Genomic DNA, 25514 nt, shown 5'->3' with positions numbered 1-25514 from the left:
TTTCATTATTTTCTCTTTAATTCCAATATGAAACGGCATTTGGTAATAAAACTGATGTTGTAGATGATTTTATTTTTGAGGTATTATTTTGTATTTTTTGTTATTTTACAAGTGTGGTGGCCAGTATTTATTATTATTACTATTATTATTATTATTATTATTATTGTCAAAATCAGATGACTCATGATACACAACATTTTCATACTTGAGAAATGTAAACACATTACATCTTGATTTAAAAGACGAGAACTGATCACGGAAAACACATTGGCATTTTCATTTGGTCCCTGATAGACCATAAAATGAATTGGTTTGCATGCGGACCCAGTTTGGGGCCCACCACCATATCCTTTTTCGTTCTTTTGTGTCTCCACTTTGTTCTCAGGCTTTATTTCCTGTTGGCATTGTTTCCAAACTGCATGAAACCTGTTTTCTTTTTGCATGACGGTCACCCATGAAGTTCAAGTTGAATGTCTGACAATCACAAATCATTAATTCTGACATGGTATTTTTTTGTTGTTGTTGTTGTTTTCAGTTACTGAAGTTTAAATATGCTTGAACTGTAAAAGTGTTATCAAACTGGAGTGATGCAACAGTATTATTCATTTTTTGCTGTAAGGATTTTTCCCCCTTTAAACTCTGAAAATCTCCATAGTTTACCAACATTGTCTCTGGATGAGGATTTACCACCAAATTGTAAAGTCTAGACTAAACAAATCTGGTTTTGGAACAAGAATGAACTCTGAGATGATGCTCTCTATTGTTCCAAAAGAAAATGTGCCACCCATTTTGTTATTAACTGTTTTTAAAAGATTTATAATATTCTAAATTTTAGTCCTCTAAATGGCTCCAATTTCTAGAATCTATCAAGCAATGTATTTTTATTCCTAATGACAATCCATGTAATCTAATCTTATAATAATATTTACACCTAAATTCCCCTGCCTTGAGTCTATTTTTCTAACAGACAAGAGTATTGTGTGACAGTTGCATATCATAAAAAAAAATAATATTGGAAGAATGAAAGCAGAATACCACCAAGAAAGAATGTATGCCTTTTAGATGAGTTGAACAAGTCCTAAATCTCACACCACACACTAAATTAATCAGGAGGTATAGTTGAAGTATTATGATTAATCCTCAAATTAAGAACAAACCCTATATATTTCCATATTTGTTCTCTTTTTCAAACTCATGCCTAGAAAAGATATATACTTATTTCAATGAGATCACCATTATTAAACTGTTCCCATAATTCTGTTTATCCTTCATGACCTCTACTGTTAGAGCAAACTTGACTTTTTTTTTAAATACCTCAGAGTCATAGGAGCAGAGACTTAAAAAGCAGACATAGCACCGTAAGATCATATATTTAGAGCCAAAAGGGACCTTGAAGATCATTTTGTCCAAACCCTTAATTTTACAAATGAAAAAACTGACCCAAGACATTAAGTGACTTGATCAAAGTCACAGAAATTTTAAGTAACAAAGCAAAGATTTGAACTAGGATCATTTGACTCAAAATTTATTTCTATTTCTACTACACCAGATCTATTCCTTTCATTTTACAGATGACAAGGTTAAGCAAATTAACCAAAATTACACAGGTAGTAAGTAAACAGTGATCTAAACCCAAGTTCCTCTGATCCCCAAACTATTCTTTCTCCTATTAGTTCAATGCACACTGCCTTGCAGCTCATTTGAAATGTCATATAATAAAGTAACAAAGCCAAGAAAGATCCTTTTTTCTTTAAGAAAAAAAATTGAAGCAGGACTCTAAAGTAATGTTGTTAGTTTATAACTTGTCTCTGATATAAAAATTCCAAGGTTCTAAGAGGAATTTTGAAGAGAGATGATAAATGAGCTAGAAGGGAGTTCTGACTGATAATTGAATCTACTAAGAGTTCCAAGACCATTCTGAATAATGGAAGCATCAGTTGAAATAAGTGTATAACTTTTCAAAGTGATGACTCTGAAAGAAGAGAATACATTTATTTAAAAATCAGTCCCATTAGTGTTCTAATACTCATTATATAGTATTTTCCACCTATGTAATTAATTCTTGCACCTTGAGAACAACTTATCTCCATTCAGTGACACATCTGTCCCTTCTAGGCCAGAATTTCTTCATCTGTAAAATGAGAAGTTGAAATCATCTCTAAGTTCTCATCCAACTCTAAAAATCTAAAATTCATATGTATGTGAAATTTCAAAATTTTTAAATATTTTAAAATTTCATTCACATTTAAAAAACTTAATTTCTCATCCTGAAGCAGACTTCATGAAATCAAAATCATTTTAATTCTTTAGGGAAACTTTTTTCTACTTCTTGTTTTCTGCGAAGTGTTTCACCAGAAGAGATCTTCTTGATGTCATCAATGATCTGATGTTTTTAAAGGGGTTGCCTTCAAATTTCCCAGTACTTTCTATTAAAGAATGACTCTTTGGTGCTACCCCGCCATTATTTTTAAGAAGCCCAATTTGCATCACTGCAGTTGTCTCTACTTTTACAAACTAGTTGTTTTGTCAGCATGAGCGTGACAACAATTAGACGTCCCTGTTTTTGCCCCATGCCTTTTCTCCTTCACAGTCATTCAATGACAAGCGTAAAAAGAGCTTCATCTTTTCACGAAAATTCCCATTCTACAAGAGCAAGGAGCAGAGTGAGCAGGAAACCAGTGATCCAGAACGTAAGTAGACTCTTGGAGAAAATGTCACACACAGCACACGCACAGCCAACTTTAACAGGAAGCACAACACCCATGGCACAACCTCCCCCACATGTCTAGGCAAACAAACAGGACAGGTGAGGCAGGCAGGTGAGGTATTACTACTGTGACCAGTGATTGACTGCTTTCTGGATCTAGCTCAAGCTCTATTTCTTTGGAATGTCATTTATTCCTCCAAAAAAAAAAAAAAAAAAAACTATGAAGAGACTCATCAAAATCCTGGCCGGAAATCTTGGTCAAAGAATTCAATCTTCAGTCATATCATACCTTTGTTTGGGCTTGTATTTTATCCATTTGAATTCTCAAAAGAATGCGATAATCTGATATAAATTGGAAAAGAGACCCTGATGTCTATTTCTGCATTCCTATTTTGGAAGGCTAGTCAAAAGTTTGCTCGTTATCTCTGTTGGCTATCAACATCTAATAGAGTTGAACTTCTTTTGTTTTGTTTTCTTTTAAATCATAAATTAAATTTAAGTTTGTCCAGCAGTTTGCACTCAATCTCAACCAGTAAATCTGTGGATTTGTTGTGAAAATCTAAGTGGAATTTGATTTTTGTGTACTTGGTATATTTTGTGTAGTGTTGACTGGGCTCCATTTGCTTTTTGCTTAAATTTTCTTTGTTTGTATCATTTTACTTTTGGAGCTCTGATTTTTCTTGGGAAAAAAAACCAGAGTGAGTCTCTAACTGTAGATTTGGGGTGAAAGTTGTTTCCAAAAAAAAAAAAATGAGAGAGAGAAAGAGAGAGAGAGAGAGAGAGAGAGAGAGAAAGCAAGGATCCAGATTGCTTAGTCAACATGGTCTGTCATGGTAGTATCCATTTCAATTCCACTGACTTCTTCCTTCCTCTTCTACGACTGTTCTTCCTCTCTCATTGCTCTCTCTGGGGACTTCCATGCAGGACATCCCCGGATTAGGTGACGACGGTTATGGAACAAAGACTCTGAGTAAGTTCCCAGGAATGGTCACTGTAACTTTCCTTTTCCTTCTTTTCTTTATTTTTCTTTATTTTTCTTTATTTTTTTTTTAATTTCCTTCCCTCCTCCTTTACTTTTCAGTTTGACTTTTGTTTCTTTTCTGAGGTCTTTCTACTCCTAGCATGCCCACAAGTTTCATTTGTAACCCAGCTGTGAATGCTCCCCACCCTACCACCCTCCACCCAAAATAGTTTTCAGTTGTTTTGTTCTGCATGTCAACATTAAACAACATAATGTGCTAGGCACTCTAACTTCTTTCAAGGGGAACATCTTCCATTTCTGATCCTGTGGTGCTCTCAACACGGTTCCTGATGCACACACTTGCATCACTTTCTCTGTTGCCTAGTAGCCTTGCAAAGAGGAAGAACCCACATTGACTGGAAGAACAACCAAAGGGTTCTAGAACATTAGAGTAGAAATGTAGTTTGTTTTCTTGCTTTGGGATTTTCACAAAAGATTATGTAATTGAATTCCTCATTCCCGCAGTTGGTTAGTGCTGTGCTATTTGCAAGAGTCACTGTTTCATAGGTAAGGGGGACACAGAAAGTAAATACTGAGCCATGTGATCTTTCATGAACATGCCTTTGTGATCTAACCTTAACTGATTTCTTTTTCTGACTTACAGTGATCCGGCTTGAAGAGTTTGTATAATACAGTTTGGGAAACATTCATTTGTCTATCAGTAATTTATTAACTGCATTAAATAATAATCTGATGGTCAGGTTCTCCATTTTGTGGTCTAGAATGACAAAGCTAACCAATTAGAATTCATCTAGTCTGTAGAATTAATGTCATAAGAATGCATAAGGTAGTTCCTCATTCTTCTAAATTAATAACCTCACTTAACCACCATAGTACACTGCCTGTTTTTTTTTCTTCCTTCAATGCTGCTTCTATCACTTAGGCACCAAATAAGAGTCTAGAAATTTTGTAATTTCTTTGCAACTGCATCACATATTCAGTGTGCTTTCTTTAATAACAGTGCAAAATTCTCAGAAGCTGGTCATTTCTTATGTTCAAAGCAAAAAACATTGGATCGGGCTCTGTTTTCCAGAGTCACTTAAGCCAATGATGCAAAACTCATTGTTCATTTTCCAAAATTCTTCATTGTGATACAGCTTCTCAGAAATAAAAGAAGAAAATCGGGTCCTGAGTAGCTGCTTATTATCTCTTTAAAGATGAAAACTTTATCTTCTGGGATCCTTGACCAATGGGGTACTTTAACATTGGCTTGTGAAGTGAAAAAAAGGAAACTTGGGCATACATCAACAAAATCTTGGCATGTAGTACTCTTAAAGATAATAAAAAATTCTATTGAAATTTCTTAAAAATTGAAAATTATAATCACAACTGGCCTAATAACTCCAACAAACAAAAATGAGAAAGATGTATAGATGGACAGTTTCACACAGAAAGGATTATAATTCAGTCAGACTGATTGCATATTTATAAATGCATTATAGACAAAAATGAGATCCAGGTAGATATCTAAAAATCAGCTGACTGAAATTGTCCAACCCTTCCAGACCCCCTTACCTGCATTTAGATTTTATCTATAGACCCTGAAATAAGAGAGCAAACATAGAATTTTGCTCATGATGTGTATTTTATTTTCTTTAATTGAAGAGTAAAGATTATTGTCATAGATAATCTTATTTTACTGATCAAATATTGATTATCATGTCAGAAATCACTTGGAAGTCTTGGGGGAAAAAGAATTATATATAGCATATTTTAGGAAACCATTCAGTAGGAAAAATAAGAAAAGTTTGACTTCAATTCATATGAAGAGAAATTGCTAGGACGCTCCATAGCTTTCTTTAAGGGCTAAGCCATAATCTTAAATTTGGTTAAGGAATAATTTTCTGACAGAGCAAATTGTAAAATTTTATTCCCTGTCTCTTTAAAACATAAAAGTAATGTCCAACCATCCAGAATGCTTTAGAGCATTAACATAACTAGTGACAAGGATGTGGCACCGATATGCCATCCAAGGCTGTGATTCAGTGGCCAATAAACTTTGATAAAAGCATGTAACTGAAGCTTCACTTACTCTTAGTTCCTTTTCTTGGTCCAAATCCAAAAATAATAATGGAGTACCCTGGTTATGTTTTTTCTAGAACACATGAGGTTCAATGCAAAGAATTTTAAACAAAAAATTCAATGTTACTACATTTCATATCTATCTGAACTGCATTCTTTTTTTATTCATTTTTTATATTTTTGCAAGGCAAATTGGGTTAAGTGGCTTGCCCAAGGCCACACAGCTTGGTAATTATTAAGTGTCTGAGACCAGATTTGAACCCAGGTACTCCTGACTCCAGGGCCAGTGCTTTATCCACTATGCCACCTAGCCGCCCCTGAACTGCATTCTTAAATCTACGTTGAATATATAACATCTAATAGTATTCAAAAGCAAATACATAGCTATATGAAAAGTGAGTTAAAATACCATTACAAATAAAGAACAAATAGTTTTGATAGCTAAAATGACTATGCTTATCACTTAATTTTTTTTATAAAGGCTTTAGCTGGCTATTCAGTTCTAAAGGGCTACATAAAAAGTCTTAAGATTCTGTTTTTCTTCTAAAAATATTAAACAAAGTGATTTTAAATATATGTATTCATAGTCTTTAAAGCATTTTATAAAATTTAAATGCTAAGGCGTTGTTATGTTAACTTTTCTTTTTAATATCCAAGGCCTTGGGGGCAGGATTTAAAAATGAGATCTATGATTCTATGGATCCAGTTTCTGCCCATGTAAATAAGATACTTTTTTAGTCTTTATTTTTTAAGAAAATCAAAAATCTCTGCCTTTAAATGTCCATCCAGATGATTAACTAAGATTTTCAGTCTTTAAACAAAAGTCTTCTAGCTTCTAGACAGAGAAGAAAAATCAACTATGTCTTATCTGCATGCTGTTATGAATTTGAACTTCTTTCATCAAACAATTTTCCTACTTGAATTAAATACTCATGTTGTCATCTATATAATAATTAAGGCTGAAGCCCAAATTCTGACTGCTAGAGAGATAATGTCAGCCATAATGAGAGGGGTCTGACTAATTGTCAATCTTGGAAGGGAAAAAACCCAAACCTTTGTAACACAGTTATTAAGATCAATAAATTAAGATCACTTAAGACCAGGTGTTGTGAGCATTTCAAACATGTGCTTGATACCCTCTTGGAAATGAGTTAATGAGCAATTTTTTTAATTATTTCAAGACTCATTAAACTCTTCCAATTAATACTATCAGATGACTATTGAAATATTCAGGGATTTGAGTCTTCTATGGATGTGGTTTAAATCTAGCTATCATTCTTCATGAAGACAATCTTCTCTAGATAATATATTTGAGAATTGAGAGGGTTAATCAATTTGATATTATAAGGGTGTCATTGATAAGTACATGATGTTATTAGAAATGTTTTCAATAATGACTGTAAACTAGAAACTTCTAAATTCCTTAAATTCTATTATTATAAATTAAAAATGTTCATATATATGTATGTATGTATATATATATATATATATATATATATATATATACACACACATATATGGCACTATTGCCCCACAGTTAGTAAAATATATAATTTTGAATTGTTTTGGCATTAATAGGGTTGAATGTGCACTAATTAGTCAGTTTGTACTTTCTTTCCCAATTCCCCCATGTCAACTATATGGTGTGACATACCCAAGATTAGGGGCTACAGTTATAATCAGAAAAAAAAAATGTCAAGCAAATAGCCTTTGTGGGGGTCTGACCCAAAGATTTTTGTCCTCATTAGCACATGCTTCCAAAAAACAGTCTAACAGGCCAGAGAAAATGCATAATATTAAATACATTATAATATTTTTACATATAAAAACCAAAATGATATCTCACATAGGCATTCATCCAAGGAGATTGTAGTCATCCATTACTGATCCATTGTAATTGTTTATTGATGAGAAAAATGTAAAAATATTTAAAATGCAGATAAGTAATAACTATGTCCTCTAGAATAGAAATTTTTTGATAAGGCAACTAATTCAACAACTTAATAATCCAAACCATAAATACAAATATAATAACCAGGAGGGAATGAGGTGAGGTTGGAAAATAAGAGCCTAATTTATGTAGTAAAATCCATATGATCCCTGAGATATGCTTTCTTATATTTATTTTTTTTTCATGTGCTAGCATTCATCCATCTCTTTGTTAGGGAGCCACCATTCAAACAATTACTCTCTTGGAAGAAAACCAATGAATATGTAACTCATGAATAGAATCTACAAGTGATTCAGTTGCTCACCATTCACTTTTACTCTCATGAACCAAAACCGAAAATTATTTCAACTGTTTCCCTTCCTGCAATTATTTCTTAGAAAATGTCAAAAAAAAAAAAAAAACAACCAATAAACATTCATACTAGTAAAGGACATTATGCATTATCTAGGAACTCCTACACAAAGACAAACAGCTAGTTGGAAAGATAGAAGATCCTGCATGTAAATTGTCCCTTCAGGCTAAAAAGAGGCTTTTCATAATTAAAAAATCATCATGCCTGAACACACCAGCCTTTGTCAAAGTAACCTGGGAAATCAATGATGTGTGAACAGGACAAGCAGTGTAATTGGGTAATTTTAATGTACCTGAAGAATTGGTTCTTGTTGGAGAAAAAACAAGAGGATGGAATGTCTAAAAATGTCTAAAAAATCCATGGGTGGGTGATTGGGCAGGTGGACCCCCATAATCCCCAGAGATTAAGTTTTCATTTTCATTTTCTCACGTAGCTGAAGTTTTTCCAGAATGAGCTCATTCTCTCTGGCTCCAAGTTCACTTCTGCTCACTTTTCTGTTGACTGTGCATGATCAAGCTCCCTTTCAGCTTCAGCTGCTCCATAATGCTTGGTATCTCTTTAATTTGCTTTACTGTTCTTGCAGAACATGTTTCTTCTAATGCCAGCGATAGCGAAAGTAGCTACAGTAAGTTCTTGCTTTTGTTTGTGGCTCTTGTCTTTGGCAGTGCTTGCTGTATGATCTTTTTAAGTTTGGTTGTGGTGGTTTTTTTAAAATGACTGAAACTTCTCGGACTTCTCTGGGACAAATGGCTTGAAATGAAATCACTCTGGGATTTGTAGCTTGGAGAAAGGATATCACAATAACCTCTTCAAGATTGACCCATGGGTTAGGACTCTGGCAAAGAACCTTGACTATGATCAGAACTGGCTGAAGCTGCTCATCAAAGAGAATATTTTGTGACACAGCAGAATGAAGCATTCTATCCTCAAGAATTTGAGTTAATTTAATGGGTGTTCCAGTGTCAAATGTTGCTTTTGAAACAAGTATGAACTTGTGTCATCATCATTCTTTCCCCTCTCAAAAATTTTATGGAGATATTTAAATATCTTAAATTTGGAGGGGAGAGCTTGGGGGGGGGGGAGAATAGAGGTAGTAGAAAATAGGGATGCTGGAATTGAAGCACCTGGTTTCAAATCCAACCACTTTACTAAAAGAGTGACCCTATACTTATCACTAAACTTCCATGTGCCTCATACAATCCACTAGGAGTTATTTGTATGGCATGTATAGGTTATGCTTTATAGCAGTGGAGCTAATTCCTACATTGGAAGTTCTCTACGCAGATGAATTTACTAACTCTTTTGGTATTCATATTTTGAGGAAAGTGATGAAAAAATCCAATATTAGTAACTTAAAAGTGAAACAATTCTGTTGGAAAATGAATTTCAACAGAAGTAAAAGCAGATGACTTTCCAAAGCTTCTCTTATTTGGTCTATTCAAGCCATTTGTTTATCATATGAAGCAGCAACCCATCTATGAGCGTTGGGTTATAACCATGGTTCCATACCACCTACTTACTAGTCTTTGCCACAGTGTCCAGCACAGGTAAATACTATGATTGGAAAACCTGATTGCTTTTGTAAGATTAATTTGCATTTCACAGTGGAAATGGATTTCTTGGAGAGCAGTTGCCAGGAATGCTAAAAAAAATTGCAGGAAGTATAAAATGGGACAGAGGTTATAGTTTCTTTTCTTTAAATCATTATTTGGATTAAGCGTAAGGTGAATTCTTACCCTTATAACAATATGAGGCTTTTGGGAAATGAAACCTTCCTGGAGATGGAGTCCCTGTATTGTTCAGAGAAAGAGTGGTTTATAATACCAAAATAATCATTTGATTTAGTGAAGGGGAAAAAGGAAATATGATTATAGTTTTCTATCAGGTAAACAAAAGGAATTAAATTTTTTAATTTTTATTTTTCTATTTTCAATCTGTGATATCACCATTTTATGGGCATAGACCAAGAGAAGAAAATGTTATTCCAGGAGGGACTAAATTCACACATTATCTCTTTTGCCCCCCATTAAAAAAATGTTCAATTAGCATATTAAGGTAATATACTGCTTCATTTGAACTAGACTAATTAATAAACATCCATCCTTAATATCTTTAAGAAGAGTCCTTCAATGATAATTGTTTTACAAACATTGAGGAGATTGTTTTTCTGTATACTTGAAAGCTCATGGGTGTTTAACAGAAAATTATAGACTCTTAAAAAGGACTTTAGAAGTTGTCTTATCCAATCTCATAACCAGAATCTCCTGTACAATATCCCTGACAGGTGGTCATCTAGTGATGCCAATTCACTGCTTCATAAGGTAGTCCCTTCCATTTGGGGACAGTTCTCATGTATAGAAATTTTCCTATAAAAAGGGAAATTTTACCTACCACTCACTGTATCTTTTTATGCTGTCTGAAACATCATACATTAAGTCTAATCCCTCTCTTCCACCAAATATTTGAAGGCATTGATCATTCTCTATGATGGTTCCTTCAATAGGTCTTTATTTTAAATTAAACTAAATTCAATGAATTATTTATTTATTTGCTGTCTGCCATGTGCAAGGCACAGGACTTCTTGAGATGCTGGAGTAAGTACCAGTCAAATAGCATGGTCCGAAGGTCTCAACTCACCATCCTGGTTTCTTTCTTTTGAACATTCTCCAGTTTGTCAATGTTTTCTTTAGAAATGCAGATATTCTCTAGATAAACAAAACATACTAAATGTGGTCATTCAAACATAAGGCACAATGAAAACATTGTCTCCCTTTCTCTGAATTTTATACTTTAATCAATGCAGCCCAAAATTGCAGTAGCTACATCATAATTCTTCACTTTTTGGCAGTAAATTGTTGATTTTGTTTCTTTGTCTCCAGGATTCTATTATCTGATCTATTAACTATCCTGGCTTTGTGTCCTTAATTTTGTTAGTCAAAAAAATATCTCAACAATCTGGGATGACCTTACAAGATGAACTAAGTAGGAATAATTACAATAGAAGCATAAGAGAAATGAGTACCATCTGGATTTGGAACCAGGGAAATCTGGTTAAGTCATTTCTTTTTTCTCTCCCTCAGTTTCTACTTCTATAAAATAGGGGGATTGGATGAGATGATTTCCAATGTCCATTAGTTATAAATCTAGTAGCTGCTGATAATCTCTTCTGTTTATGTTGAATAAATATATATATATATATATACACAAAATGGCAGGAAATATCCAGAAAGAAATTCATGTGCAAAAGACCTAGGGATTTTAATGAACCATAATTTCTATATTAGTCAGCCATATGATGTGTAAGGGAAAAAATAGGTCATATTACATAGGCAACAATAGGAGATTGGACATTGTGAGAAAGGTAAAATCCAATTATGGTATATCTATGTTCCGATCCAATCAAGATTTGTTGGAAGCATCATGGTCACTTAAGGATAACCTCTTTTATAAGGGAGATTGATGACCTGGAATATGTCTAAAAGAAAGCAACTGGGATGTTGAAGGGACTTGGACCCATGTTAATATGAGAATAATTTGAAGGAATTAGATATGTTTATCATTAAATATTTAAAGAATTGTCATGTGGAAAATGGATTAGGTTTGTTTAGCCTGGCCATATAGGTTCAGAATAATCATCAACACATAGGAATTAAAGGGAGGAGTTTGGGGGGGGGGGTTCTGTATAAAAATTAGGATTTTCCAGTAGTGGAACACAATTTTCTCAGGTTTTGATGATAAATGATGGCTAACATATGCCAATCATTGGGCCAAGTGTCTTATAAATTGATCATTACTTCATTTGATCCTCACTGCAACCCTGAGAGGTAGGTGCTTTTATTGTCATTCATATTTTACATTTGAGGAAACTGAGGCAAACAAAGATTAAATGACTAGTCTGAGACTTGATTTGAACTGAGGACTTCCTGATTCCAGTACCAGCTCTCTATCTACTGTGCAACCCAGCTTTTGCACTAGCTATGATCCTAGTGAATTCACTTAACCTCTCTGGGCCTCATCTATAAAATCAAGTGCTTAGACTCAATAACCTCTAAGTAGCCCTAGCTATAAATGCATGCTCCTATGTTAAGAAATATATTGTTCATCCTTTCCTCTAACTTAAAAGGATCTAGAATTTAAAAGCATTTTTTTCTTGGAGAACTTTGACAAAAAAAAAGAAATAAGAAAGGAAGGAAAGAAGGAGGGAGGGAGAAATAAGAGAGAAAGGGGGATAGAAAGGGAAAGGAGAGGAGGAGAGGGAGGGAGGGAGGGAGAGAGAGAGAGAGAGAGAGAGAGAGAGAGAGAGAGAGAGAGAGAGAGAGAGAAGGAAAGGAGTGTGGGAAGGAAGGAAAGAAAAGAAAAATAAATTAACTGTAAAGAGAAAGGAGAGCCATAAATTAAATTTCTTGGCATTAATTAGACAAACTATATTTCTGTTCAGTTCCAGTTTCCTCTGGAAAAGCTTCAGGGGGCCCAACTCCACATCATTTACTATTTTCCAAGTGAATGAAAATCAATAAGGACCTCATGACACCAACTCATAAAAAAACCATAACTAGTTTTTCTTCTTCTACCTTTCTGAAAATGTTAGAAAACCAGGGACTAATTAGAAATTTTGATTAGTAATAAAGAATAATTAATGTCTTCCAGGCAACTAAATTATAGACCTAGTATTTGCTCTCATTTTCACTACCTTATATACCAACCAAGGAGCTGCTTTGAAAATATACAAAGGGTACCAACACTACATCTTCTTATGCTTAAAATCATTCCATGTTTGCTTTGGGAAGATATCAAGAACTGGCAGTGGTTTAGAAGCCTGGACCTTTCTAAGACTAGAATTCTCATGCACAAAATAAGTATTTCTTTATCGTCAACCTTATTTGAAACCAACTGAATATGCAGCTTAATTAGATTGCATTTTACTTTATTATGCAAAATATCACCTTACAAAAATTTTCAAATTATATCTCAATCATATAATTGTATCTTTGAAAAGCATCCACAATATGTGGACTTGTATTCTTGGGTGCTATGCAGTATGCTTTGGAAGTTCCACTTGTCTCATAAAGGAAATTAAAGATGCTGTCAGAATCTCTAATACACATTTTTAGAGCCACCTTATACAGAGCTCAGTTATATTCCTTGAGATGTAATTGAGGGAAAATTCCACATTATAACTCCAAAGGCTGACTGCCTCATTAATACTCCCAAATGGAGTATTTTAATGCAGAGGAATTTGTAAGAGGAAAAGGAATGAATCATATTTTTTAAACAAAACTTGGGTCTAACCTTCCAGTTATCTGAAGGAACCCTCTCTGCTCAGAGCAGGGATTAAGTGGAAGTATAGACTGCCAGAAATCAAAGAAAGCAGATGGTAAAACAGATATTTTTGAGTCCAAGCAGCCAGAAGAGGGAGAAGAGTCTAGAAATATCAAGAACTTGGACAGTCCTCTAAACTCAATAGTGAAATAATAGTCTACCATCTTTTCTATTTCCTGGTACTTAATTAGACATCCCCTTATTCTCCATTTTGAAACAACAAGAGCCCATTTTATCCTCATTTGATTTTAGCTACGAGACAATGCTTTTAAAAATACTGTCCTCTAGCTTTCAAGTATCCATGCATAGAAACAAGTCTACTCCCCACTCCCCCCAAGTGGGTCAGCATACTGTAGTCTGATGCCACACAGGTCTTTGTCTTGTTTGGACTTACTCAAGAAGTTGTTAGCAAAGAACTCCTAGTATCTCCAAGTAACGCTCTGACAGCTGCGGGGAGGAAGGGGAGGTGTTCACACAGCCCCAAGTTGTTTTTCCATTCTCAGTCTTGTGGCTCTTAAAACAGTCCCATGAAATGGGCAGGGACTTTAACTCATATTTTTCCCCAGGTGCCCACACCTCTCCTCTAAAGAAATAAGGTGTTAAATCAATTGTCTCATAGTGCTGACAAAACAAGACTATCTTTGGAGAAAAACAATACTTTTAGATCACAAATCTATAAATTATATACATACATATGTTTTGCAGCATTATTGAACAGTGATAATTTTTTTTTAAGGATTCAGGGATGTAGAAAATCCTGTTATGTTTTAAAGTGGAATTATAACTCAGAGGTCTTCATTTTTCATTTTCATTTAAAGCCCTCCCCAAGTACCTTATTGGGGATTGGAAATGACCTTGGAAGCTTGAAGATTGTGCCAGCAGAGCTTACACTGAGTCTGACTGGGCCTAACTACCTGGAAAGACTTCCAATGGGAGACCTATGATAGCTTCTGTGTCTATTTTCTGAGAAACACCCTACGTAATAACAGAGATGCTCATCACCTCTTTAGCCACAAGGCGATAGATATTTCTCAGTCTCCTCATCCATGTTCTAAGTCATAGTTGTTTACTCCCATAAAGGAAGAAATCACACCAAGGAAATCCTAAATCCTCAAAGAACTTTCCTAATTAAGTAGCTAGTCAATATGTATAGATGTATCCTTGACCTTGATCCAGACTCAGCCTCCTCCTCCACCACTCTTTCTCCTATTCCTTTTTGCCTTCTCATTTTGTCTTTGCTTGCAGTCTCTTCCCCTTCTCCCTCCCTTGACTGCTCACATTGCCTCCCCTTTGCAGCTTTCCATTCTTGACCTTGAGAGTGAAAATTGGGCAAGCAATTGAATGGATACCTATCCTGTCACCTCCTTTCCAAGGGCTGCTTTTGAGGAGTGCTAAGTGTGACATGGCTCCTTATAAATCAGAGGCTATTTTTCAGGATGCCTAGCCACATGAGCTGTGCTTAGTAGAGTAATTCTGTCTGCTATAAATAGGTATATATATTTGGCCATTTAAGAAATAAATTGAAACGTGACAAGTAGACAAAGGACTATCACATACTAGGAGAGAAATGCTAAAAGTTGGTCTCCTAGAGTTTCAAAATCATGAATTATTTATAGGTAATTACAGGCAGACTGTTTAAAATCTCATTGGGTTTGTCTTCAGTAGCCCCTTAAAACCATTTTACAAGGACTAATGAAGTAGAAACACTGGGGCATTTGGGGACACTTCATTTGGGACCCCAGTTAGAAAGTATTCTTCCCCAGTTTGGGGGGGGTGGTTTCAGGGTCCCATTGGACACTGGATTTGGAGGGAAGAGTGGTCCAGGCTCAAAGTCAGATTCTAAAACTTATTAACTGAGTGGCCACATGAGTCATGTCTTTTCTGATCTCTTCTGCAAAATGAGAATAATGATTTGTGCAATACCTATACCCTAAAATTGTTATCAAATGAGATAGTGTTGAAAAGAATTTTATAAATCTAAAAGTTCTAATATTTTTGGATCCCCTATAGTACAAGATTTCTGTCTATATCCCTTTGTGAGGGAAAATATACTTTGGGAAATCAACCTTTATAAAGTCATATAGTATAAATGCAAAATAACCCTATTACACAAAACCCATTTAGGTATTAATGCTATCTTCTAACAGTGGCATCAAAAAAAATTCAAACCTGGACTGGAAGCTATACCGACTTTTAATAGCTGATAATAAGCATTTTAGGAGCACCTAGGTGGTACAATGGATAGAACCCTGGACCTGGAGTCAAAAAAGACATCTTTCTGAGTTCAAATCTGGCCACAGACACATAATAATTGTTTTACCCTGGTCAAGTCATTTAATCCCATTTGCCTCAATTTCTTCATCTGCATAATGAGCTGGAGAAAGAAATGGCAAATCACTTTAGGATCTTTGCCAAGAAAATCTCAAATGGAGTCATAAAGAATAGGACAAGATTAAAAACAATAAGCATTTTGTCTATCAATCAAATAGTTGCATTTTATGGACACGTCATTTTCTTGCAAAGCATCCAGTGTCCAGCAAGACTTTTATGAAGGGAGGGAAGACAGGAAGTATTAGTTCTCCTGTACTTTGTTTACTTTATATTATTTTATTACAGAGAGAGATCTTTATATTATATAGAGAGATTATATATAGAATATATACATATGCAATACAATGATTTAAAAATACAATTGATGTTCATTTTTAAATCCTTGACATTTAATATAATTTTTTCAACAAATATCCTCTATTCATTCCTAATATCAGTAATATAATATTACACCTCTATTCCTTTAAGGGAGTTCATTAAAATACATTTTAATAGCAAAATGAGAAAGCAAGCTAGAGAATGGAACTTGGATTTGAGAATACTTGAATTCAAATCCTGCCTCAAGCATTTGCTAGCTGATCCTAGGCAAGTCAGTGAATCTCTCTGTGCTTTAGTTTCCTGATCTCTAAATTGGGATAATAATGGCATTTGAGCTATGATTGTTCTTGGACTCAAATGAAATAACATGTGTAAAACCCCTAGTAAACCTTAATGTTCTATATAAATGTATTAGTAGTAATAAAAATAAGATTATGCAATTCCCTATTTATCACTTTGAACAAATTTCTGTTCCATACCTAGTTTTGTCTACTATCCACTACCAATAAAAGGGTTGGACATTGTATAAACTATTTTCTCACAACGGGAAATGCAAATGACTCCACTGAATTGATAAAAGGGCAGATGCCCATGACTAAGAAAGGCTAAGTGAGGAGCCAGATTTTGTCTAAAAAAATGAATCAATTAAAATAATTTTTAATATTCAAAGACCATTTGTAATCATGTTCTCTGTGCCAGAGCAAAAAATGTGTTGCTATTCAAAGATTCAGGAGATTTCTCAGTTTGGTCTTTGATTCCCTTTTGTAGGTTCTAAAGCATGGCTTTGGCTGTATCATCAATAATTTAACAGCTGGTTAGATTCAAAAGCATTCCAACAAAACTGTACCATGGCATCTTACTGAGAAAGGCATCACTAACCCCAAATCTGTGATTTTCTTAGACAGCCTGCTCATGGGATCTTTTGTTCCTATGTATGTGGGGGAGAAGAGGAATTATTTGATTTTGCTTTTTAATAACATTTCCCTCTAAGGCAGCAGTTCTCAAACTTTTAGAGCTCAGGACCCTTTATACTCTTGAAATATCATTAAGGTTTTCCCAAAAAAGTTTTTGCATATGTTTTATACCTACCAATGTTTACAACATTCGAAATTTTAAAATCTTAGATTTTTTTATGGAAATAGTTTTGAACTTATAAAGACTACCAAATGAATCTCAACGAATCTTAGGGATTCCCTGGACCTTACCACTGCTTCTGAATCTGCTTCTTCCAGTGATTAAATAAGGTAACCCCAAAATCACAGAGATGTGAGGCATTATGTTGTTTATTTTTTCAAAAAAATCTCAATCCAAAACCTGTTATTTCTCAAAATCTGCTCATACAACTCTATTGTAAAGATATCATCTTTTTATTCACATCATGGGAGTTAGCGAGTGGATAGCTGTGATGAATAAACAGCTTTTCATCATTAGCTGCTTTATAACAAGCACTCTCAACAATCCAAGAAGCTGCTAGCTAGCTGTATGTTAACAACCATCTAATCAGGGATAGGTTCTGAATAAGATCCTCTTTCATTGGGTAGAGAATTTGGTTCTAGATTTACCAACGAGGTCTGACAGAACAATTCTTCTAAAACCATGACCTCGCTGGACCTTATGAAAGGTCCTCAAATGGTTTTCTGACCATAGACTAGACAAGGAACCATTTTACTGTGGATATGATCACATGGTAGGACTAATGAAGTCATTTAGTCAGGGAAGTAAATCACAGGAAAGTAGGTGGAGCTTTGGAAATGGTGCAAGGTGAGATTTTAAAAGGAAAATTAACTTTGAACTCTATTTCTTGTACTTAGAGACAAGGGAAGGTTGCTATGTGGTATGATCTGCTGCTAATCAAGAGTAATTTTTCTTTCTTTTCTCAGGAGGACAAGAAGACCTCATTCTTTCTTATGAGCCTGTCACAAGGCAGGAAAGTAAGTCCCTGGTTTTTCTTGTTCCCAGGTTTTGACAAGGGTAAATAACAATGTTGTAGTAGAAGTAGTAGTAACAATGGTAGTAGTAGTAGTAGTAGTAGTAGTAGTAGTAGTAGTAGTAGTAGTAGTAATAGTAGTAGAGTAATAGTAATAGTAGTAGTAAGAGGAGGAGGAGGAGAAGGAGATGGAAGAGGAGGAGCATAGTAGTAGTTGTAGTTAGTAGTAATTATAGTTAATAGTAGTAGTAGTATAGTTGAAGTAGTAGAAGTAGTAGTAGTAAGTAATGTAGTAGTAGTAGCTTGTATTTAATAGTAGTGGTAGTAGTAGTATAGTAGTGGAAGTAATAATAGTAGTGTTATAATAGTAATAGTAGTTAGTAGTAGTAGTAGTAGTAGCAGCTGGAAGTAGTAGTTGGAAGTAGTAGTAGTAGTAGTAGTAGTAGTAGTTGGAAGTAGTAGTAGTAGCCACTAACATTAATAATACTGACTATATGTCAGGTCCTGTGAGATTTTATCCTCCTGGCAAACCTGAGAAGTGAATACTATTGTTAGGCTACATTATAGTTAAAGAAGCTGAGGTAAACAGAGGTGAAATGGTTTGCCTAGGGCTATATAACTAATGTGATTAAGCTTGGATTAGACTTCAGGTCTTTGTAATTTCAGCATTTTATGGACTGCAGTCAAGCTACCTAGCACAGAATGTTCTAGGATTATCTAATCTGAGACAACTAGGCATGCTTATGAACTGACCTATGTGGAGAGAGAGATTGGTGAAGTGCATAGTGTAGAATGTGGAGTCAGAAAGACCTGGATTCAAATCCTGCCTCCATTCTTCACTGAATTTAATAATCTCTCTGAGTTTCTTCTAAGTAGTAGAATAGAAATACTTATAGCTCATGTTAATGATAGGGTATTTAATCTATGATGATAGATAGTTAATCTTGTGAAAAGAGTAGCTTTGGAGTCAGAGTAGTCAAAGAAGAAAGGTGTTCAAATGCTAACTCTGCAACTAATTCCCCAAATGACCTTTAGAAAATCACTCCCCCTCTGGGAGCTTGTTTCTTCATCTGTATGTATGTCAAGGTAGTTGAACTAGATGACCTCTCAGGTCTCCCATACAGAGAATGTCAACTGCTTTACACACTTCAAAGTGATCATGAAAATCTCAGTAATTATTATTCATAATAGAACTTTCAGTTTATTGTGCTTTCATAAAATACTGTCAATATTATTCTCCTTGTCTGTTTCAAAAAACACCAACAAAGGTCTTTAGGTGGTGGGTGATACTGGTTAGAAATTACAAGTTCATTGAGCTAACCCTTGGTCAGAATCATTGCCAATTGGAGGCTGCTTTTGATTAAATGGTACCCTCTGGAAGTCAGGTGGTAACCTAGACGTGTAAAAACAAATAAATTATTTTCGTGACAGGGATTCAACTGAAATCTTCCCATTGAATCTTCTGATATCACTGAAAATACTTCTGAATCTTCTCTGTAAGAAAACTCTTTGGAATGATGGCTGAGACTAACTTGATTGTTGGCCATAGCTTATAGAGAAAAGGACTAGGTAAAAATGCCCTTCTGGAAAAAGCATTTTTAAGTGCTGTGCTAAACACTTTATAAATATTATCTTATTTGATACTCACTTCAATCCTGGTGGGGATGGGAAAATGAGTGAAATCCAGGAAAAAACCCTGGATCTGGAATCTGGGGTCCTGATTCCAGGGGTTCCAGGGATCCTAGGTTAGAATCCTGGATCTGTTACTTGGTACTTGTGTGACTTTAAGTATGTAACATTACATTTGAAATATAAAAGGTTTGAATCAGATAATCTTCTATCCATAATATACTATTATTCATAGGCAAAATTATTGTCAGCAAAATTTATCTTGGGTGCTGCCCAAGTTCTCTCTGTTCTATGCCCTTTCCTCACCCAAGTCACCCTCATGGCGACCAAAGTGATCTTCAAATATCAATTATTATGACCAAAATATCAGTGATTCTGACCAAGGATTTCCAAGTTATGAAAAGTCAGGTTTTTTTCTTCCTTGTAAAAACCTTAATTTATATTATGTTTTTAGTAAATGATAATAGTTCAGAATTTTTGTAGTGGAAAAAATTTAGATGTTATTGAGCAAATAGATTAGGGGAAAAGAATCTCATGAAAAGAGGTGACTTTTCTGTGTTCCTAAAACTATGGGATAGGCAGAGAACATAGAGCTCTAGGTATTATTCTAGTACATCAAAAGATCACTGTCCATCCATGTCTTTATTTGCCAGTACCTGGCCTTTAATAAACACTTAATAAATGCTGATTTATTCATTTGCAGTAGGACAATCTGAATCACCACTTGATTCATTGCATAAGAGAAGGGCTCAGATGTCATTGCCTTTGCATTTTATTGAATTTTTTAAAAAATGATTCATATAAGAATATTCATTCTTCCCTAGAAAAATTAAGGAAGCAACAGAATCTGCGATAAAAAGAGTTTAGTACCTTAGAGATCATCTAATCCTAAACAAAACATGAATTCTATCTGCAATGTCCCCAGCAAATGGACATTTGGACATCTCCAGGCTCAAAGGTCTCACTATTTGCTCAAGCAACTCATATTTTCTTATCAGTACATCTAGTAATTATTTGAAATCTCTTCTTTTGCTGAGTTAAAGTCTACCTACTGGCAGCTAGGAGGCATAATGAACAGAGCACTGACCCTGGAGCCAGGAGGACCTGAGTTCAAGTGTCACCTCAGACACTAGATACTGTCTGTGTGACTCTGGGCAAGTCACTTAACCCTGATTATCTCACATCCAGGGCCATCTCCAGGTATCCTGATTCCTATTTGACCCCTGCACCCAGATGGCTCTGGAGGAGAAAATGAGACTAGCACAGCCCCTCCCTCTCAAATCCAATTCAATTGTTTCTCATGACATCACCTCCCCGATATCATGATTTTCTTCAAGAAGGAAGGACAAACATCATCACCTAGTCTCTTCCTATGTTGCCATCGGAGTCCAATATCTTTATTACACAAGTAGGAAAACTAAATAACAAGATGATTTCCCCAAGATCACGCAGTAATTAGTGGTACAATTACAACCCATACCTATTGGTTCCTAATTTAGTATTCTCTCCCCTGAATGACCTCTGACATTCAGAAACTGGGATATTCAGACTGAACACATGTAGTGATTTTAGCCTAATGAGTCAAAAAAAAAAAAAAATACTGTTTTGCAGTCTTTGTCCATATAGTGACCCAATAGTTCATTTAACTAATTTTTTTTCCACTGAACAAAATTTAGTGACTGTGCTGATGACATATAGGCAAAACCAGAGGGAAGAAAGGGATATTCCTGGAAATATTTAATTGTTTTCTTTGAAAAACAGAGATGTCACTCATCCCTGAGAATAACTTCCAATATTTGGACACAGAAGACAGACTAGCTCTTAAACATTAACACCCCCCACTCAAGGGACTGACAGATTCTTTATCCAGGGGGAAAAAAATAGGCAGTATGTGTATCCATTTTAATACATCATAAGAATTCAAGGACTTGTTTTCTACTCCTGATGGAATTGTTTTATACTCCTGATGAGGTGAAAATGGGAAATATGCCTCTGAATTAACACATTTCTTTCCCCTTTTCCCCAGTTAATTATACTAGGCCAGTTATTATTCTGGGTCCGATGAAGGACCGGATCAATGATGACTTGATATCAGAATTTCCTGACAAATTTGGCTCCTGTGTACCTCGTAAGTACTATATCTCTTTGTCAATATGTAATTCTGTGCTTCAGCCCCTCTCTGATCATAAAAAGCCATTATTGCTTAAGGTGGTGTCTACCTTGAATTAATAGTTTTTTAAGTATTTTTCACTTAAGTGATATCACTTAAGTATTTATTTTTAGGATTTATCTAGCATTTATTTCGCATTTTGCAAAGTGCTTCTCATTTTCTTATCTCTACCACACAGATGAGATTATGCTCTCTCAATTGATTACCCTTATTACGTAACCTTTGACTCTAGGACAAGGAGACAGTAATTCCCAACACCAACATATGCACTGTAAATTTTAGATTGACAAATGAGACAGGAGGACTAGGAAAAATTCCTAAAACTTTGAGTGTCCTCTTATCTATATTCACAGATACCACAAGGCCAAAGCGTGACTATGAGGTGGATGGTAGAGACTATCATTTTGTCATTTCAAGAGAGCAAATGGAAAAAGATATCCAAGAGCATAAGTTTATAGAAGCCGGACAGTACAATGATAATTTATATGGAACCAGCGTTCAATCTGTGCGATTCGTGGCGGAGAGGGTATGTTTACTCATCTTCTTATAAGCACCATGGGGAAATATGGATGCATCCTCTTTAGACTGTATTTGTGAAATTTCCAAGTGATCATTCCATCACTTTCGATTTAGGAGTTGTACCTGCTCCAGTCTCAATATGGGAGTTGTTTGGATAGATGGCCTAGAAATAGGAAAGGACATTAAAAATCTAAATATATTTTACCTGCTGAAGTATGCAGATTTTCATTTTATCTGTGACAGAATTACAATAGACCCCCTACTAAACAAGATATTGTTTTGGGGAAGTTTTTCAATGTCATGAGCATAAGTAAAGAGACTGTGTTTCTCTTTATTTTCTGTGATAATTATTTGCTACATTACTACTTTATGACAAGCCCCAAGTCTCTGAGATAAGGGGACCAGGTTGGGGGCAGGGTGTTAGAAAGAGAATGATTCAGAAGAGGAAATGAGGTGATTTAGGTTGCTAAAATTGAAGTCTCTGATTGGAAGGAAAGAGATAACTCTTCCCTCTAGGGGATCCTGGAGCTGGAACAGAAAGGGGGAAAAAAAGCAGCAACAAAAATGGGCTTCTTAGCAGATGATGCTTCTAAGTCTTTTTATATCTTGATCTATTGTCTAAAGTTGCTTTTAGATACCATGAACCAACTTCATGAAGGAATTTAGGAGCAAACAATTTTGATTCTGACTAAACATGTGCCAATTAGATTTGATCTTAACAGTTTTGTTTATGTTTTGCTGGTATAAACTCAAGTTAAGACTTCCAAATTTAAATGGGAATACGGGGTTCAATTCAGCAATAATCAAGAAAAATGATAAACATGTTATGCTGGAAGGTTACTTTTATTTTTCATTTTCCCCAGGAACCAATATCCCTTTTTGCTATGATTATGCACATTTTTTTTCTCTGAATATCATTTGTCCATGTGGCAATTTATGGGAAAACATATGAGAATAGGTAGGGAATACCTATATCCTTGGGGATATTGGAGTATCACAGTAATTGCTTCAGTTTTTCTATTTGTACATGTAACTGTATAGTAGGGAGGGGTTTTTGGCTATAAATTATCATAGTAATTTGCCTATATAGTCATTTATGGGAAAATATATGAGAGTCACACAGACTAGTTACAGAGTACTAGTTACTTCCATGACAAAGATATTAGAGTATCACAGTAACCGCTTCAGTCTTTCTATTTGTACATGTAGCTCTGTGCTGTTATTTTTTTAATTGTCCTGAGAATCACACACACACACACACACACACACACACACACAAATAGTCCTTTTTAAGAGACAAATCTTGAATATATGAATAAAGTTGCCTAGGCTAGTCTCACATACTGCCAATATAGACTCACAGAATGGACTTCTTTTTTAATTCAAGTACTGGTTGGACTCAATTGGTTCTTCATATGGAAATTATGGATAAGTAGCTATCCAGTGTCATTGATTTTGACTTGCTCCTCTCTGTATAATATTCACTTTCTTTCCACATGTAAAGCACTTCCAGCCTATATTTAATGGGCCGCTAGGAGGTTGAACTTAATGTAGGAAATGAATCCACTTTTCCCAGAGGTTCTAGTGAAAAGTTCTTGCTTCTAACTACTCCCTACAACTTAGGCTAAGCCAAACAGAGATCATGAAGTCACAACTCTAATTTTTTCCCCTACTATCTAGAACTTACATGGGTAAAAAGGTACAGTCTTCAAAAGAAACCCAAACAAGGCTGCTATTAAAAAAAAAACCCATAACCATATTTAAGAAACCCTCTTTGGCAGTTGCTGTAAAGGTTGATTTAGGAGAACTGAAGAAAAACCATACCCTTTACTGATCAGAATGTAAACCACTGAATATAGGCAGTACTTTGAAAATATATCCTTTTTGAAAAATACAAATGTAATATGTCATGCATATTATTTTATTTTTCAATTAACAAGGCTTTATTTTATCTCTCCTACTCCCTCCCATTATTTAATACAAAAACAAAATTCTTGTAAGAAATATGCATAGCCAAAGAAACTGCTTTACAGTATAGTTATCAATTCAGAAATGCCTAGAAAAAATTACAGCAGCCAAAAATACACTGATCTTTTAATGTATAAAGTCTATTGCTCAAAATCTGTCAAAAATGTGAAAATTCATTCATGAAAATAGACCAAAAGGACAATTGCAGTACAATTAGAGGATTAATTAGAGACCAAGCTTGGCTTTTATTTGAGCAAAATTTAGAGGGGAAAATTTAGCCTGTATTTGGACCAATAAAGTATTTTTTAATCATGCCTCCTATTCTGAAATTTGTCAGGCAAGTTCTTGGCCTGGAGTATGGCCTTTCCTTGGTATCTTATCATTGTCCTTTCTTTAACCCCTAAAAATTAGCTAAGTGTTAAATAAGTGATCTAGATGAAAAATATTGAAAAGGGAAGAACTCATTGGGAAAAAGAAGATTGTACACCAATCTGGGCTCATATTTTGGGAAGAACGTTGTCCAGCAGAGATCAGCTAGGATGGTGGGAGGCATAGAAACCATGGGCTATGAGAAACTAGAGATATTTTGTCTGGAGAAGACCTTGAACTAGGGTCAGGAAAAATATCTTCAAGTATCTGAAAAGCCATTATGTGAAAAGTTGTTTGGGTGTTTGGGGTTTGTTTGGGGTTTTTTTTTTTTTGGCTTGAGAGAAATCAATCATATCCTCATATCACAGAACTAGAATTAATTGGTAGAAGTTACAAGGAGGCACATTTTACCTCTTTTTCCTCCCTGCCAAATCCCTATAAAATTAAAGTTTATTTGACTCACCCTAGGGAAGAGGGCCAATAGTTCCTTGAAAATGTATGTACTCCTGTTTCCTATATTTTCAAAGTGTTGCCTATATTCTTCCACTTTTCGAAAATCTGAGGGAGTAGAGAAGTGAGATTAATTGCTAGAAAGCAATAGTAATTGAATTGCCTCTCATTTGAGGCAGCAATTCCAGGGGAACTAGAAATAAATGAATTTGGATATATATGGAACAAGTGACAAGAAGACTTTTCTGATAGAAGTACACCAAAATGGAATGGTCTGACTCTCGGACCTTGTGAGTTCCCAATCACTGGAAGTGTTCAACTAACTACTCCTCTTCCCATTTTGTTTGAACAAACCTATAGTAAATTCTTCTTTTCAAGGATGATACAGAAAAAGGATTCCAGCACTGGGTGGGAGATTGAATTGGATGAGCTAAGGTCCCTTAAAAACTCTTTTCATTCTC

At 35.0% G+C, this 25514-nt stretch overlaps 2 protein-coding genes across 7 annotated transcripts in view; both read left to right on the top strand.

Annotated features, from left to right (window-relative positions):
• Positions 1–3629, top strand: part of LOC141510236 (disks large homolog 2-like) — a 63534-nt gene extending 59905 nt beyond the window's left edge. The window contains exon 4 of the mRNA XM_074220236.1: positions 2591–3629. Coding sequence (XP_074076337.1) covers positions 2591–2698 — 108 coding nt within the window. The 3' untranslated portion in view covers positions 2699–3629. The remainder of the gene's footprint in view (positions 1–2590) is intronic.
• The window catches only part of LOC141508420 (disks large homolog 2), a 2787507-nt gene that overhangs the window by 2741055 nt on the left and 20938 nt on the right, over positions 1–25514 (top strand). For 4 of the 6 annotated variants that reach the window (XM_074217021.1, XM_074217022.1, XM_074217020.1 and 1 more), the window contains 4 exons: positions 3632–3677; positions 17902–17952; positions 21604–21705; positions 22101–22273. In XM_074217021.1, the coding sequence (XP_074073122.1) occupies positions 3632–3677; positions 17902–17952; positions 21604–21705; positions 22101–22273 (372 nt within the window). The remainder of the gene's footprint in view (positions 1–3631; positions 3678–17901; positions 17953–21603; positions 21706–22100; positions 22274–25514) is intronic. The other 2 variants (XM_074217018.1, XM_074217019.1) reach the window with 1 other exon arrangement.

This window comes from Macrotis lagotis, chromosome 1 (genome assembly GCF_037893015.1).
Source record: "Macrotis lagotis isolate mMagLag1 chromosome 1, bilby.v1.9.chrom.fasta, whole genome shotgun sequence".
Lineage (NCBI taxonomy): Eukaryota > Metazoa > Chordata > Mammalia > Peramelemorphia > Peramelidae > Macrotis > Macrotis lagotis.
The sequence above is the reverse complement of the archived record's forward strand: the minus strand, read 5'-3'. Positions and strand labels throughout refer to the sequence as shown.